Genomic DNA, 16,541 nt, shown 5'->3' with positions numbered 1-16,541 from the left:
TGCACCCTTTCCTACGCTCTTGACCGTGTCCCAATTAGGATTCCATGAGATTGCTGGGCTGGGGATACCCAGGAGGGGACCCTGAGGAGATCTGAACCTACATGTCTTCGCCATGTATGACACCATGGGAAAGCTCTTGGCAGACGCCAGGTGCCTTTGATCTTGGACTTTCTCAGATTCCACCATTGTGATCTAAGTGAACCTCTATTCCTTATCACCTAGCCAGTCCCTGGTGTTCAATTATAGGCAGACATGGCACTACTACACCTCTGTACAGAGACAGAGGAGGCATCTGCTGAGTAGGAGTGGTGGAATTTAGTTGCTATGGGAACCAGCTCCCGACTCCTGGGGCGAGGAGGCTAAATGGGCTGTTGACTCAGAAACTCTAGCTCTCTTTGAAAACCTGGTAAATGAGTGACTGCCAGACCTTCATGAGCCCTTCAGTGACTTGGAAGGATGCCCAGCATGAAGCCCCAGCTCAGGCTCTGTGGCATGAACCCAGTCAATGTAACAAAAGGCTTTCCCCAAATTCCAAATAATGCTCAGGAAGCAATGCTGCCATCTGACGGAGGGGATTTGACTGCACAATCAATGATGAGAACTCTCAGGCTCAGTCATAAATGTGTGTGTGTGTGTGTGTGTGTGTGTGTGTGTGTGTGTGTGTGTGCATGAGCATGCACATGCACATGCACATGTGTGTGCTGATACTGGGGTTTAAACTCAAGAGATCCTACTTTCCACTGTTTTGCTCAAGGCTGGCTCTTCCACTTGAGACATGACCCTATCCCAACATCTTGCTGGTTCATTGGTGATAATCTCATGAATTTGTCTGCCCAAGCTGGCATGCATCCTTGATGTTAAATCTCAGCTTCCTGAGTAGCTAGGATTGTAGGCGTAAGCCATGGTATCCAGTGTGTCTTAAGTACTTTTTGAATATCTAATCTTTTTCTTTAACAAGCTGGCTTAGTAGCTTTTAATACCCATTCTTAGCTTGCAAGAGCTTTTGCTTTCTAGGTACTTAGTCAGAAGTCCTTTCTGACAGTGTGACTCTATGGGCAGCCCGGCCCAGTACCAGAAGAGCCTGATTCCTTTCCAACCCTCAGCTCTTCTTGTCTTCCACTCCTTTGCAATCATACACCATGAGAGAAGAACAGGAGAAATTCAGAATTGCAAGTGATTTCTTAAAACGCTGAGTGATGACTGAGAGCATGGAAGTCACTTTAATGGATCAAGACCAGCTCTTTGGAGAGAAGAGCAGAGCAGACTTGGACAGAAGATAACAGAGCATTTCAGGCAGAGGATTAAGTCCTGGGACAGGAAATATCCGTTTCTGCCACCTACGTGCATGAATATGTATGAGCAGGCATGGGCGTCACGTGACAAGGGTATCGACGTGTGCTGGAGGTGGCCATGGGTCACTCTCCGTGAGCTTCATGGGACAGTCTAGTCCAAGATTCTCATTTCACACCTGAAGAAATGGAATCTGGCGGCTGCTAAGTGACTTGCCCTAGGTTGCAAAGCTTGTTAGAGACAGCGCTGAGCTAAAACTCTTCATCCTCCCTCCCCTGTCCCTGCAAATCTGACTGCATGCATGGCTTGTATCGCATAATTAAATTTCCAGCCAGCAGCAGGAAAATTTCCAATCCTCCTTTCTTCCGTTGGAGCAAGGTAAAGCTCTTTAGGAATAAAGCAATCTCATCTCTTCAGCCACTTGTTGCGATCAGCAATAGCTTGGTTGGGTAGAGTAGAAAAGCCATAAAGATTGCCGTAACGAAATTACATTTCTTAAAGAGCTTTTACCCCTGACGGCGAACTTGCAGAGCAGAATTTCAATATGTCTTTTGGGGGCAGATCTGAAAACAGCTTTGATGTGTATGTAGCTTCATGATCCAGGGCACATGTGCACATGCACACGCACACAAACACATATTCACTCTCACACACACATCCTGGGAGTTCCTTTCCTCTTGCCAAGAGGCCACTAGATGGCCAGTAGGGACAATGAGACTAGAAGCAGCAGAAGTTCCCATGGCCAAGTCTGTTGGGGTATTTGGAGATCCTTCTTCATAAGCCTCTGAGTGGATGAATGTAAAATCTACCTTGCTCTGTGGACACTGGTTTAAATGCCTGACCATTTGGGGGACCAGCCTGTACCCCACTTGGCAGAGCATCCCTCAAGAGCCAGGTGTTAACAATTCTGTTTGTGTGGTCTGGGAGTCGGAAGCCAGTGCGCTCCAATGGGAAAGCTGCATCTCCAGCCCCAGGGTCCTGTGTTTTAACCACCACGGTTGCAAAGCTGGCACCGTAGGAAGCAAAGGCCTAAGGGTCAAGTCCTGCACTTGCTGGGCCTTCTGTTACCTGCTCTGTGACTGGGTCCACTCAGTTGTGGGAGAGGGCCTGGGACATCCTCTCTGTCCCTTCTCATTTGTGGAGTGGAGCGGCTGTCTTGTATTGTGGATGATGAAGTCAAGAGATATGAATTCTGTCCTGTCTTGTGCACCTGAGAGCATTTGTGTGTGTATGTGTGTGTGTGAGAGAGAGAGACAGAGACAGAGACAGAGAGACAGAGACAGAGAGACACAGAAAGACAAAGAGACAGAGACAGAGACAGACAGAGACAGACAGCAAGACAGGACAGAGAGAGACAGAGAGAGATAGAGACACAGAGAGAGAAAGAGAGAAACAGAGACAGACAGACAGACAGATAGACACACAGACAGACTGAGAGTGAGCATGTGCTGGTCCCAGGACTTGAACAAAGGATCTAGGCACTCACCCTATTTTTGCTCAAGGCTGGCCCTCTATCCCTTGAGTCACAGCTCATTTCTGGTTTTCTGTTGGTTAATTGGAGATGAGTTTCTCTCCGATTTGTTTGCCTGGACTGGCTTCAAACCTTGATCTCCAGATCTCAGCCTCCTGAGTAGCTAGGATCACAGGTGTGAGCCACCAGCACCTAGCAATGAAAGAACATCTTGCCACCTGTGTTAAAGTCTACATGATGGTAAATGAGAGGTCCTGGCCATGGGAAGAAAATGCCACCAAACTTTCCCAAAGCTCCTGATTTGGCTTATGGCCCCACTGCGCACAGCAGCAGCCTCCCATTCATCCCCCCAGTCTCTAGCTGGCCGTGTCTACCAGCGATGGTGGAGATGGGGAGAAGAGCGCTTCTGTGAGCTCAGATAGTGAGAGCTCAGCTTCACTGGGAACTAGAAAAGTGTTTCATGATCCCCAGCATAGAAATAACCTGTTGGAAGCTATGCAAGAAGTGGGGAGCCCCCTCCCCCAATTTTCACATCTGGCTGTCAGCTCTTGGCACAAAAAGTAGCATCCTTTTGAAGCAATGGTGATGGTGTGGGTCTTCCTTCCCACCCCAACTCCTCACAAAGCTCTCTGAGCCACAGCACCACTTCTGGTTTTCTGGTGGTTTATTGGAGATGACAGTCTCATGGGCTTTCCTGCCCAGGCTAGCTTTGAACGGTGATCCTCAGATCTCAGTCTCCTGAGTAGCTAGGATTACAGGTGTGAGCCACCGACACTCGACTTGGCAATACTTATTACTCCTCTCTTATGAGCTGGGTGCTTCCTTACTTACTGAGATGGAGTAAGAAGGAGCTATATATCCCCTGTCCTCAGAAAAGTCTGCGTGCTAATGTCTTTAAAATCAAATAGAAGGAGTTCACCTACCTGTTCCAAAATTTGTAATAAACCTAACAAAATGAAATGTTTGGTCAGAAAAGGAGGATACTCTAAGGAGAGGAATACAAAGAAGCAATCCCTATGTGCACTTGATCAGATAAAATATTTATCAAAATGAACTCCAGGAAATGGAAACAAATGTTTGGGCAGAGACTAGTGGAAGTAGACTCCAAAAACATAGAGAACACGATCTCTCTTTCTCTCTCTCTCTCTGTCTCTTTCTCATATACATAGTACTGGGGTTTGAACTCAGAGCCTAGGGCTTGCAAGTCAGTAGCCCTACCACAAAGCCATACCACCAGCACCTGATCTGTTCTTTTGCAAGTTTGGTAAAGACAGAGTGGGGTTCCAGTATGCAGGGGTTTGCCTGAGAAACTGGTATATTTGTCCTTGCCACAAAGGTGCCCTGGGGCTGCCTCCACTGGCTTTCAAGACCTGAATGCTAAACACAGCATTGTTAAATTACATAAACTCGTAACTATCTGGGAGTTGGTGGCTTATGCCTGTAACCTTAGCCACTCAGGAGGCTGAGATCTGAGGATTTTGGGTTGAAGCCAGCCTGACAGCAGAGTCTGTGAGACTCTTATTTCTAATCAACTACCCAAAAGCTGGAAGTGGAGCTGTGGCTCAAATGGCGGAGCACTAGCTTTAAGTGAAAAAGTGAAGGGACAGCGTCCAGGCACTGAGTTCAAGTCCTAGTACTGACTTGAAAGAAACAAAATAAACATAGAAGCAAAAACTTGCAATTAGATACACAATATGAAACATATAGTAATGCATACCTAGTACTTACACCTTCCTAGGACTACTATACAGTGGATCTGCACAATGGAAACACGATCTAGGGGCATGACTTAATGTGTGTAGCTTAGAATTTGCACTACCAGAAATGGCTAACACTACAAACAAATAGTTCCTAGCTCTGGGTCAGCATGCCCTTGTGTAGGACCAGCCCAAGGCCTAACTAACCCTCAGGACGTGCTTACCTTGGCAGAGAACTTGAGGTGAACTTCAGCCTCATCTGCAAGGCTCTTCTTTACTTGGGCCCAGGCCTCTCCCAGGGAGCTGCAACAGGAAGGAGACTGTGAGGTGTGTGTGTGGTGTGTGTGTGTGTGTGTGTGTGTGTGTGTGTGTGTGTGTGTCGGGGGGGGGGCTCAGAAAGGCTATATCCACCAGGGGTCTGGAGCCACGGTCCTCCTTGACAAAGGGCTCAACTTTATGTCTTGACGAAGTCTGTGCTCTTCATCACTATGGACCAGGACAAGGCAGAGGCCAGGCACAAAACACCCACCAGGCCATACTCAAAGCCAATATGAGCTCACCTTCTCTTTGGAACTCAGAGAGCAGACAGCAACAGCCAGAGAGGTGGCTAGGAAATATCTACAAGACAGTGGGGTGCAGTTCTAATAAAATCCTCAGCTGAAGCCAGAGGTGTGGAGCAGGTGCTCGATACCCAGCTAATGACTACAACGGATGCCTTCCTGGCATTCATCTCCCTCATTTTCTGCCGAAGGTGCACAGGTATTCTGGTAACCCAAGGATTACAGGCAGACCCCTGCTGCTTGGCTCTCAAGAGAGGCACAGGTGTAGGGAGAGGCAGTCAGGTGCAGGGACTATGCGGGTACAGCTGCATGCAGAGAAGGTTCTAGATCACCATCCTGAGAATGTGGCTTCTCCCCTCAGAGATTCCGGATGCAGTTCTAACTCTGCTAACTGCTCAGCTCACAGCACACAGCATTCTCTCTAAGCAACATCCTGGCTCCACTCCAAGGAGAAAGTTCAGATAGAAGAAACTTCCAGAAAAAAAAATCCTCAAGACTTTCAAAGGGAGGACCCCACTCCTACAAGCTTTATTATTTGGAACTCTAGCCTCACTGATCATTTGAAATAATCTCTCCCTCCCCCCTTATTCCTGACCTCTCCAAACCAGCCAAAGAAAGCCAGGCTGAAAGTTTAGGGGACTTAATTTAATAAAAAAAAAAAAGCTACCCTGCCCTGGGGGAATTCATTAAACTTGAGTGGCAAAAGCTGATGAAAAGATAGCACGCTGGGATACATCTAGCTTCCAGACCCAGCAGTGAAGAACAGACCCCACCAAACAGCAATTGTCCCTCTGATCGCAGTCCAGGTCTGTCTGTCTAGTGTTGACTCTGGCCCAGGTGGGTGTTTGTGGATAATGGCTGAGTGATTTTTATCTGAGTCTGGGTTGCAAAGAGAGGTCTCCAGGAGGCTGGGCGCCAGTGGCTCACGCCTGTAATCCTAGCTACTCAGGAAGCTGAGATTTGAGGATCAAGGTTTAAAGCCAGCCTGGGCAGGAAAGTTTGTGAGATCCTTATTTCCAATAAACCATTGGAAAACCGGAAGTGGCATTATGGCTCAAGCAGTAGAGCTGAAGAGCTGAGGGATAGCACCCAAGCCCAGAGTTCAAGCCCCATGACAGACAAAAAAAAAGAGAAAGGAAGGAAGGAAGGAAGGAAGGAAGGAAGGAAGGAAGGAAGGAAGGAAGGAAGGAAGGAGGGAGAGAGGGAGGGAGGGGGGGAGAGAAGGAAGGAAGGAAGAAAGAAATAAAGAAGGAAAGAAAGGAAGGAAGGAAGGAAGGAAGGAAGAAAGAAAAAGAAAAAGAAAGAACGAAGGAAAGAAAGAAAGAAAGAAAGAAAGAAAGAAAGAAAGAAAGAAAGAAAGAAAGAAAGAAAGAAAGAAAGAAAGATAGAAAGAAAGGTCTCTTGGAGAGAGCCCGCAAGAGGAGCTGTGCAGGAGGTGGGGGAGACTGGGGCTCAGTGCTGACATTTGTCTTTGCAATGTTAAGAGGTGGGACCTTTGGGATGAGATTAATGCAGATAATAACAGAGCCCATGCTGCATGCTGGCTGGGCATCACGCTTGCTTTCTTACCAGGAGATGCCTTTGGCTATGTTATGGTACAGCAAGAGAGCCCCTCAGTTTCGGGAACTTAAATCTCTTTTCTTTATAAATTACCCAGCCTGTGGTATTCTGTTACAGCAACATGCAAAAGTGGAAAACTTGAGTCACACAGATATGGTGCACTAGGTAGTCAATGAGGGGACCAGTGTGTGTGTGTGTGTGTGTGTGTGTGTGTGTGTGTGTGTGTGTGTGTGTGTGTGTGTGTGTGTGTGTGTGTGTGTGTGTGTGTGTGTGTGTGTGAGCACTGGGGATGGGGACCAGAGCCTCATACAAGCTAGGCAAGTTCTCTGTACTCAGACAGCTTTTATTTTTTTTTTGACAGTTGTAAAGCTTGAACTCAGGGCCTGAGTGCTGTCCCTGAGCTCTTTTGCTCAAGGCTAGAACTCTACTACTTTGAGCCATAGTGCCACTTCCAGTTTTTGAGTGGCTAATTGGAGGTAAGAGTCTCATAGGGATTTTTCTGCGTGGGCTGGCTTTGAACTGTGTTCCTCATATCTCAGCCTTCAGGGTAGCTAGGATTATAGGTGTGAGCCACTGGTGCCCAGCTTCACACGGACTTTTTAAATTGATGATATGGAGACACCTGTATATGCACAAGACAAGAAGGTATCTTCACCTTTATCTCATGCCATATGTACAAATGTCAGGGTGGATCCTAGCTCTAAAGGAAAAACCAACAGAACACAAAGCCATTCTAGGAAGGAAGGTACATGATGAAAAGGTGTGTGTGTGTGTGTGTGTGTGTGTGTGTGTGTGTGTGTGTGTGTGTGTGTGTGTGTGTGTGTATTCTGTCCTAAGTATCTGCTCAGAACAATTCTATGCTAACATACAGTTTAAGGTATACTGAATCAAAATGCATGTAACCATCACAATGATCAAAACCCCATTTCCTTTGTGCGTGCATAGGAGAGAAAAACTCAATAAATAACTGAATTATGCTCATGTCCTGTGACATTTAACCTGGACACGGGGGCTACTGCAGCCAGTGTCTCCCACAGCATCCCCTAGACTGTACCAAACTTCTAAGCCTTAGCTTTGCAGTCTGACTTTATTTTTTGTTATTTCTGTCCAGGTGGGTGTTTGGACTGCTACCCACCTATTTTAGGCTTCCTGTCACAGTTGGGATGATACATGTGTTTCTTTTTGTCATTAATTTCTTTTATAACAGATGCTACATCCAGTCAGAGCATATCTAAATGGCTTTGTTTCCCACCCGCCACCCCCCAAAAGAAGTTATGAGACACTATATCCAACTCCCCTTTTCTTGAATTGGGAGTCTCGAGGATTTCTCTGCCCTGGCTTGCCTCAAAGCTTGATCCTCCCATTTTCAGCCTCGTATGTAGCTAGGGTTATGGACATGAGCCAGTGACACTCAGCCTACTTTGGGAAGTTTTTTTTAACATAGTCTAAGTTACATATCCAGAATTGTATATAAGTGCAAACCAGTGTCACTGCACATTGAATGGCAGAAGTCCCTGTGGATACTGCCTATGTGTCTGCTAGCAGAGCACGTGTGTGTGTGTGTGTGTGTGTGTGTGTGTGTGTGTGTGCGCACGCGCATGCATGCACACACAAGTGTATGTGTTTGGGGGGCTCCTATGTATGCAGTGGTGAATGGGGCTGATGCCTACATACAGGTGAATGGCTTTGATATTTGGATGTGAGCTTGTGTTTGCCCATGCGCATGTACCTGGCATGGTGGTACTGGCCAGGCTTGTGGTGTACGGCTGCTCTAACTGAGCATGTGTGTGTGTTGGCAGGACACTGTGTCCTTGGCAGGAACCCAGCCCCAGGAGGTAGAAGCCGGAAGACTGCAGAGTGGTACAGTGGTACAGGAAACAGGGCTGAGCTGGAAGGACCCCCCCCCCCAGCCCTGGCAGCAAGGCTACTTCCTTCTGCGCCTCCTTCCTGCCCCATCCCAAGCCCATGCACCCCACCATGGGGGATCAGGAAGTCTTTTCCTGCCATGAATATATGTGGCAGAGGCAGCAGCCCTGCTGGGGAGTGAAAATCACTGCGCTCCTCCATGGTCAGCCCATGCCAAAGCCTTAATCAAAACCATATTTGCCTGGCAAAATCTGCATCCCCAGAAGGGTTCTGAGCTATGAAGGCAGATTTGGATTCCCCTAGCATCCCAGCTGTCTGACAACCACAACTCCCCAATGACTTGTCTTCCTTCTTGGGGGTTCCTTCCGCCCCTTCCCCTGTCTTGCAGGGGGAATAAACACACTTCCACAGGACCGAGGTCAAAATGAAGGTACTTTCAACTCTAATTTCCTGAGATGCTCCATGACTTCTTTACACAGATGAAAAAAATCACATATCATAAAATGAACTAATCTAACACAAACCATCCTCCCATGGCGTTTAGAATATTCGCCATATGGTGCAAAAAGTCAGTGTTATTTTGTGATGGCAGCTTCATCAGACAAATATACACCCTTACCCAGTTATTTCCCATGTCCCTCTCCTCTGAGCTCTGGTAACTGTTCTGTCCCTATGGCTTTGCTTACTCTGGACATTTCATATAAATTATATACTATGTGACTAAAACAAAAATCCATGAGACTCTTATTCTAATTAGCTACCAAAAGGCAGAAGTGGAGCTGTGTCTCAAGTGGTAGAGTTGGAAGCTTTGAGCAACAAAGCTAAGGGACAGTGCCCAGGCCCTGAGTTCAAGCCCTAGTACCAGTGCATGGGGACATGTGTGCGTGCACACGAGCGCGTGCAAACATACGCACACACACATTCACAGACAATCCCCTGAGACCTAGTTTCTTCCCAGACTGCTCTCTGAGAAAGAGGAACAGGGGTGTATATCCTGATGTCAGGGCACAGTGCTGGGGTGGGGTGGGGGGCAGGTTCTGGAAGCTTCTAGCACCTAGTAGGAGGCCTGGATGCCTAGAGAGCTGACAAGGCGAAGGTGTTTTTCTGGACCGTGGCTGTCCAAGCCCTGAGCCACAACCCCTGGCTACCTGTCTTGAACAAGGGTCTCCAACTTTGAACCACAGAGGCATCTTATGTCATGAGTTCCCTCCAGCTACAAGTCACTAAGTCACACACGGACGCCATCTTCAGCCAGGCGTTGGGAGACTCACCATCCTAGATGAGTGATGGGTGAATGAGGAGCCCCACCCACCTTCTCCACATCCCCTGATCCTCCCAAGTATCCTCACTCTCCTCCCAACTCACCCTTCCTCCTGTGCAGCCAGGGAGTTCTGGGAGAGTTTGGCCAAGTTCTTTGCATATTCCTCTTCAATCTTTATCCTGCAAAGGGAGAAAACCCAACATGTCAGCTCCCTGATAGATGGATGGGACCTGCCATCTTGCTATGTGTCAGCTGTATAAGGGAACATAACACACCTACTAGACTTGGGTTTGGAGAGGGCCTAGCCTCATCTCTCTGCCCAGCACACAGTGGGGCTTCATATTGACTCAGTGGAACTTATTTCTTCATCTGAACAACAGGACAGTTCTCTTGTCCCTAGGACTGTGAAGATGTAATATGCTGCTCACACTGCATCTAGCCCATGGCTGAACCCATGAGAACCTGTACACAAATGACTGCAACTTGTGATGGGCCATCAGGGGCAACCTGTGTGTTCCCCCTTTTGTTCTTGCCCCCAAACCTAAGTTCAGGCCCTCCCTGATGGCTGTTGGCCCCTTGGAAACAAGAACAGAGCATCTCTCCAGGGCCTCCCACCCCCAATGTCTCTAATTGCCAGGAACTGTCAAGGGCACATGTGTTTCCATGGAAACCAGGCAGTGTCCAGAGATACAGCTCCATTCTATTTCCCTGGAGAAGAGAGCACTTGACACAAGCTTAAGGCTAGCCTCCAGGACTTGTGTGCCAAGTATGGGGGTGTCAAAGGCATCAGGTACCACCTAAGTACTCCTTTGGGCCCAGGTGGGGGCAGAGGGGCTGTGTTGATGACCACCAGAGGTAGCCACAGATCTGGGACCCCCACAGCACACAGAGCTGGGACCCCCACAGCCCCTCTGTGCTTTCTGACGGTGATCAGAAAAGCCCAGAGACCCTGAGCAGCAATATTGGCTTCCTGGCTGCTTAGGGAGCTGGCCTTGAGAGGGTGTGGTGAGGGGATGGATAACAAGTCTAGTGGGCCCATTTTGTGTAATGATAATGGCATAATTAGGCACAGACATTCATGATCTGTTACCTCTCACCCTGCTCAGTCCTAACCTCCATCTCTGGCTGCTCTATCAAGCCTTCCAAGTCTCATACTCATTTAGTTCCCATTCCTCTCTCACCCCTGTGGCTTCCTCTCCACCTTCCCTCACCAGGCTTTATGAGGATTGCTAGCTGCAACTTCATACTGTGACTGAAACCTCTGGAAGCCAGATCTTGGCATGTCGCTATGGCGATCGCACATGCTGGCACAGGAGGGGCAGGTGCCATTTGCCTCCTCAGCCTCCCGTGGGTGGCCAGCCCGTATCTCTTCCATCTCCTGCCCCATTTCCCTGAGCCCAGGCAGCAGGCCTGCATCGTTGGCCAGTTACCCTACAATCTATATACTCCTAGACGCTTACCAATCCTGGGCTTGGAGGCCCTTCCCACGAGACTCCAAGGTGCCCTGAGAAAAGTTCCAGGAATCTGCATTTCCTCTGAGAGGGCCTGAGTGTCCAAAATAGCAGCTCCCAGGCACTGGCTAACCCAACATTGATAAGAGCACAGAGCCGGGTGCTGGTGGCTCACACCTGTAAGCCTAGCTACTCAGGAGATTGAGGATTGCGGTTCAAAGCCAGCCTGGGCAGGAAAAACCGTGAGATTCTTCTCTCTAATTAACTGCTAAAAAAAGCCAGAAGTGGAGCTATGGCTCAAGTGATAGAATACTAGCCTTGAATGAAAAAGTGAAGTGAACTCAAACCCTGAGTTCAAGCCCCAGGACCTACACACACACACACACACACACACACACACACACACACACACACACACACACACACACACACACACACACACACACGAAAAATCTGTGAAAAAGGTGTTGCCATTTGCTGTAACTAGTTGTAACTATGTCCAGTATACCTTGGACACTAGCTTTTGGCAAGTTGTGAGCAACACACATGCAGGTGTGTGAGTTTGTGGTACAGAAGGGAAGACGGAGAAAGGACTTCCTTCTTTAGCTCCCCTTGTTTTCACTGGGCTGGATTTGTGTTTTCCTCATCTGTCTTTAGATAAACCCGTGAAGATCAGAATGAGGTTATGGGAAAGCTTCTCTCCCCAGCAACTCAATGAAGCTGAGTTACAAGGTAACATTCCCCTTTGGGGTTTATGGTCAGAGGCCTAGGCGGGGTTTGAGGGGCCTTAGCGGGCTTGGCCATCACCTTTCCCGGATGAACTCTGACATCTCCTTCTGCATCTGTTTCCCTTTCAGTTGCTTCTGGAGCAGCAGTTCAAATCCAGCCACAGTGCCATTGCCTTGGGGATCCTTCTTATCAGCCTGGAAGGAAATGGAAGCAGAAGTGATCAGCCATGGGAGTGTCCGGAGCTGGGAGAATAGAGTGCAGAGGATGCAGATTTACCAGCTACCTGGCTCCCAGCTGGTGAAGGATAGCAAGAGCACCTAACTCCCACCTGGGGCTCCAGCTCCCATGTGCTGGGTCTTAATCCTGGGCTCCAGAAGCCACAAGCCAGATAAACCCTCTGTTCTCCATAGATGGCACACCCTCAAGTGCTCGGCTACAATAGCACAGGGCGGAGTGAGACCTGCGCGTACCTCTCCCAGTCTCCATGAGCCTGCACAGCCCAGGTGAAACCACATCACCTCGGATTTCCTCCCAAAGCTCTGCTCCTCCCTATTGCAAACAGCTTAAGCCCCCAGATCCTGCAAGGTCATATGCATTGCCAGCCCTGCTCACTGTCCCCTTGTTGCCCTCTCCAGCCCTGTGTGCACTCCATACCCTATAAATAGTCACACAATGGGAGGGACTTGGGTGGGCCCTAGTGGTGGTGGGGCACTAAGCATCTTTGGGTGTCTTCTAATGTGGAAGCAATTGGTAGAAAAGAAAGACACACTTCTGCCTATTTTTCACATAAGGTCTTCTGTGTTTACCTGGGCTTGAGCTTGGACCATAAGCCTCCTACCAATGTATCCTAGGTTGCTGGGATTGTAGAAATACGACACAACACCAAGCTCGCTTGTTCAAATGGCGGTTTCACTAACTTTCTTTTTTCTTTGTCCAGGATGACTTTGAACCATGATCCTCCTAAGTAGCTGAAATTATAGTCATGAACTACCATGCCCAGCTCTGTAGTTTTTCATTATCACTCTATGATTCAGAATAGGGGGACTCTACCTCCAGGTATCAGCAAGAAAGACCTCCTTCCACCATAGTGTCTCCCAGATGTGCACTTCTGACCATCGGGACCCTGAGGAGGGAGAACCTGACATAGCACCTACCCAAAAGTAGTCACAATAGCTCCACTCTGTTGGCTTCAGCAGCTGCTGTTCAGGCATGGTGTCTGGATGAGGGAACGTCACACAGTTGACCTGCAAGGCAAGGAGCAGAGAGGAAATAATTTTCCTGGAGGAATAGAAATGAGAAAGTCCCTGTCTCTGGAAACAGAGTACAAGGGAGGTTTTCTTGTGTTCATCCTCATGGGACATGCTCTAAAGACCAGCATTGCAAATTGGGGGCCATAGGCATTCACAACCTACTTGACCCCCTAGAAGGGGGCTCTGTCACAATTGCAAACATCTGGATCCTTGCCTCAGCAAGTGCACTGTGTGTGTGTGTGTGTGTGTGTGTGTGTGTGTGTGTGTGTGTGTGTGTGTGTGTGTGCGCCAGTCTTGCGGCTTGAACTTAGGGTCTGGGCTCTTTCCCTGAGCTTTTGTGCTCGAGGCCAGTACTCTACTACTTTGTATCACAGAGCCATTTCCAGCTTTTTGGTGGTTAATTGGAGATAAGAGTCTTATGGACTTTCCTGCCCTGGCTGGCTTTGAACCTTGATCCTCAGATCTCAGCCTCCTGAGTAGCTAGGATTATAGTTGTGAGTACCCCATGCCTGGCTTTCAGCATCTGCACTTCTAAAAGCCTATACTAGAGATACAGTTGCTCCAAAGTGTAGGGACATGTGTACATGTCTGCACTACAGCAATATTATGTCAGCAAAAGGCTGGACCAGGACCCCACTTTCTGTGAAGAGAATGGATAGACAAAAATGAGACAGACGTCTACATGCTAGGTAGGAGTCCTACCCCTTGAGCCACACTTCTGGCTGATTTTGTTCTATTTTTCAAGCAGGGTCTTGCTTTTTGCCTGGACAGGCTTGGACCATGATCCTCCAATTTATACTTCCCTCATATCTGGGATGACAGGCATATGCACCACACCCAGTTTTTCCCATTGACATAAGGGATCTCATGAAATTTTTTGCCTGGGCTTGTTTTGAATCATGATCTCCCTGATCTGAACCTCCAACATTGCTAGAACTACAGGTGTGAGCCGCTTCATCAGGCTACAGATGCACTTCTTTTTTTTAAGTTCATTTATTTTTTGTGTGTTGGTCATGGGGCTTGAACTCTGGGCCTGAGCACTGTCCCCTCAGCTCTTCAGCTCAAGGCTAGTGCTCTACCACTTGAGCCACAGCGCCACTTCTGGTTTTCTGGTGGTTTATTGGAGATGAGTTTCATGGCCTTTCCTGCCCGGGCTGGCTTTGAACTGTGATCCTTAGATTTCAGCCTCCTGAGTAGCTAGGATTACAGGCCACCGGGAGCCACTGGTGCCCAGCTTACAGATGTATTTCTTTTCTTTTCTTTTTTTTTTCCTGGTAATGGGGCTTGAGCTCTGGGCCTGAGCGCTTTCCCTCAGCTCTTCTGCTCAAGGCGAGCACTCTACCACTTGAACTACAGTGCCACTTCTGGTTTTCTGGTGGTTTATTGGAGATAAGAGTTTCATAGACTTTCTTGCCCAGGCTGGCTTTGAACTGTGATCCTCAGATCTCAGCATTCTCAGATCTCAGCTTCCTGAGTAGCTAGGATTACAGGCATGAGCCACCAGCGCCTGGCTCTGGCAGATGTATTTCTTAACCATTGATATATCAAGATGAACTGTTAAGAAGGTGGGGAAAGGGGGAGGGGAAGAAGCAAGGCACTGAGTACAATTATTAGAGTATGTTTCATTTGTATACATAAAGTAGGACTAAATACACATCCATTTGATTTTTTTTTCTGTATAGAATATTTCTGGAAGCTGATGGCCTGATTTGTTCCCAAGATGAGGAACAACAGAATCAGGGATAGGAATGATCCAGAGGTGGATGAAGATCACAGCCAAGAGGTTATGTCATGATCCATATTATGATCCACATTATGTGAACTACAACAGCTTAACAATCATAGTGAAGTCCCATACTTGGGGCTGGCCCTTGCAATAGGGAGTGCTAAGTAGACTTTGTCATGTTTTGCCATAGCCTATTTGAGGTGCTCCCTGGCTGTCGGTGCAGCATGGAAGTAGATTCAAAGCCCAGATGTTCCTGTAACCTCTCCTTGCAGCCTGAAAACTGGCTGAACCAAGGGGATGTCAGATGGGAGAGGGCAGAGCTGAGGTCTGCAGAGAATTTTTCCCCCAGGGGTACACTCACCCACTTAAATCACTTGAGACAAGCTAAAAGCTGGGTTTTTAATGTAAACTCTCTCAGTATTTTCAGTGTTGGTAAATAATTAAAGGTTTCACAGAATAGTAAAGGTAATAATAATAATAAACTAGCAAACTCCTCTGTCTGCAGAGTCAGGCCCAAAGGCCTTTGGATGTGATCTCTGATTAAGGGTTCAAGGTTGGCTTGCTTGGGGGCAATCATAGAAACAAGGGATGTTTTCTGGGCTTTCGTATATCCCTTATTTCCTATTCCATTCACTCCTGTCACAACCAGTAATGGTGATCACAGATCATCTTTAGTTGGCTCTCATCATGGAAGCTCATGGAAACTGCAATCAAATTTAATGCTACAAGAACTTTGATCTTGAAGTATATTGACTGACAGGGCATAGAGGTGCGTGCCTATAATCCAAGCTCTTGGGAAGCTGAGGTAGAAGGTCATGAGCTGAAAAGCAGCTTGGACTACATAGCAAGGTTCAGGCCAGTGAAAGGAGACACTATTTCAACCTCTCTCCCTCCAAAAAAAGGAACATAAAAATAGCAGAACGAAAGTACAGTTTATCCCTCAATGTGAGGTGAGGAGGGGTTCCAGGACTCTGCAGATAGCAAACTTCTTGGATGTTCAAATTCCTTAGATGAAATAATCCTGTTTGCATAGAACCTACACAGCCACTTCTAAATGTGTGTGTGTGTGTGTGTGTGTGTATGTGTGCATGCACATCCACCAGTACTGGGGCTTGAACTCAGGCCCTGGGCTTTAGTTTTTTCATTCAAGGATGACTCTCTACCATTTGAACCATATCATCATTCTAGATTTTTGGTGTTTGACTGGAATAAGAGTCTCAGGGAGTTTTCTGTCCAAGCTGGCTTCAAACCAGGATCCTTAGATCTCAGCCTCTTGAGTAGTTAGGACTATAGGCATGTATACCTGGCACCTGGCTCATTTCTAGTCTTCTTATACCTAACACAATGTAGACACTATCCACATACCTGTTATATTGCTTAGGGAATAACAAGAAGTCTGTGCATGCTCAGTACAGCTACAATTTAAGAAAATGATTTCAATGTTCAATGGCTGAACACAGGCACAGAATCTGGGAATGCAGTGCTGACTGCTCAGAAACAGGTTATCATGGCCTCCTAAGATGCCTCATGCTCTACCCTTCCCTCTCTTCAGCCATTTTTCCCCTCACCCAGAATTTCCTTGGCCTTGGTCTTTCATGGGTAAAACATCTTCCCACAGAGGAAGAGCCAGACCATGAGAGGTAGTGACCTGTCCTCAGAGAATGGATACATCTGCCCAGC

The 16,541-nt window shown here is 47.7% G+C and overlaps 1 protein-coding gene across 4 annotated transcripts in view; it reads right to left on the bottom strand.

The window, feature by feature from the left end:
* Gas7 (growth arrest specific 7) overlaps positions 1 to 16,541 on the bottom strand; it is a 210,202-nt gene that overhangs the window by 13,578 nt on the left and 180,083 nt on the right. For all 4 annotated transcript variants that reach the window (XM_070026964.1, XM_070026967.1, XM_070026965.1 and 1 more), the window contains 4 exons: positions 13,040 to 13,129; positions 11,964 to 12,079; positions 9,810 to 9,884; positions 4,683 to 4,761 (listed from right to left, as the gene is read on the bottom strand). In XM_070026964.1, the coding sequence (XP_069883065.1) occupies positions 4,683 to 4,761; positions 9,810 to 9,884; positions 11,964 to 12,079; positions 13,040 to 13,129 (360 nt within the window). The remainder of the gene's footprint in view (positions 1 to 4,682; positions 4,762 to 9,809; positions 9,885 to 11,963; positions 12,080 to 13,039; positions 13,130 to 16,541) is intronic.

This window comes from Dipodomys merriami, unplaced genomic scaffold, assembly GCF_024711535.1.
Source record: "Dipodomys merriami isolate MVZ:Mamm:240054 unplaced genomic scaffold, mDipMer1.0.p SCAF_19, whole genome shotgun sequence".
Classification (NCBI taxonomy): domain Eukaryota; kingdom Metazoa; phylum Chordata; class Mammalia; order Rodentia; family Heteromyidae; genus Dipodomys; species Dipodomys merriami.
This window is presented reverse-complemented; position numbering and strand designations above follow the sequence as displayed.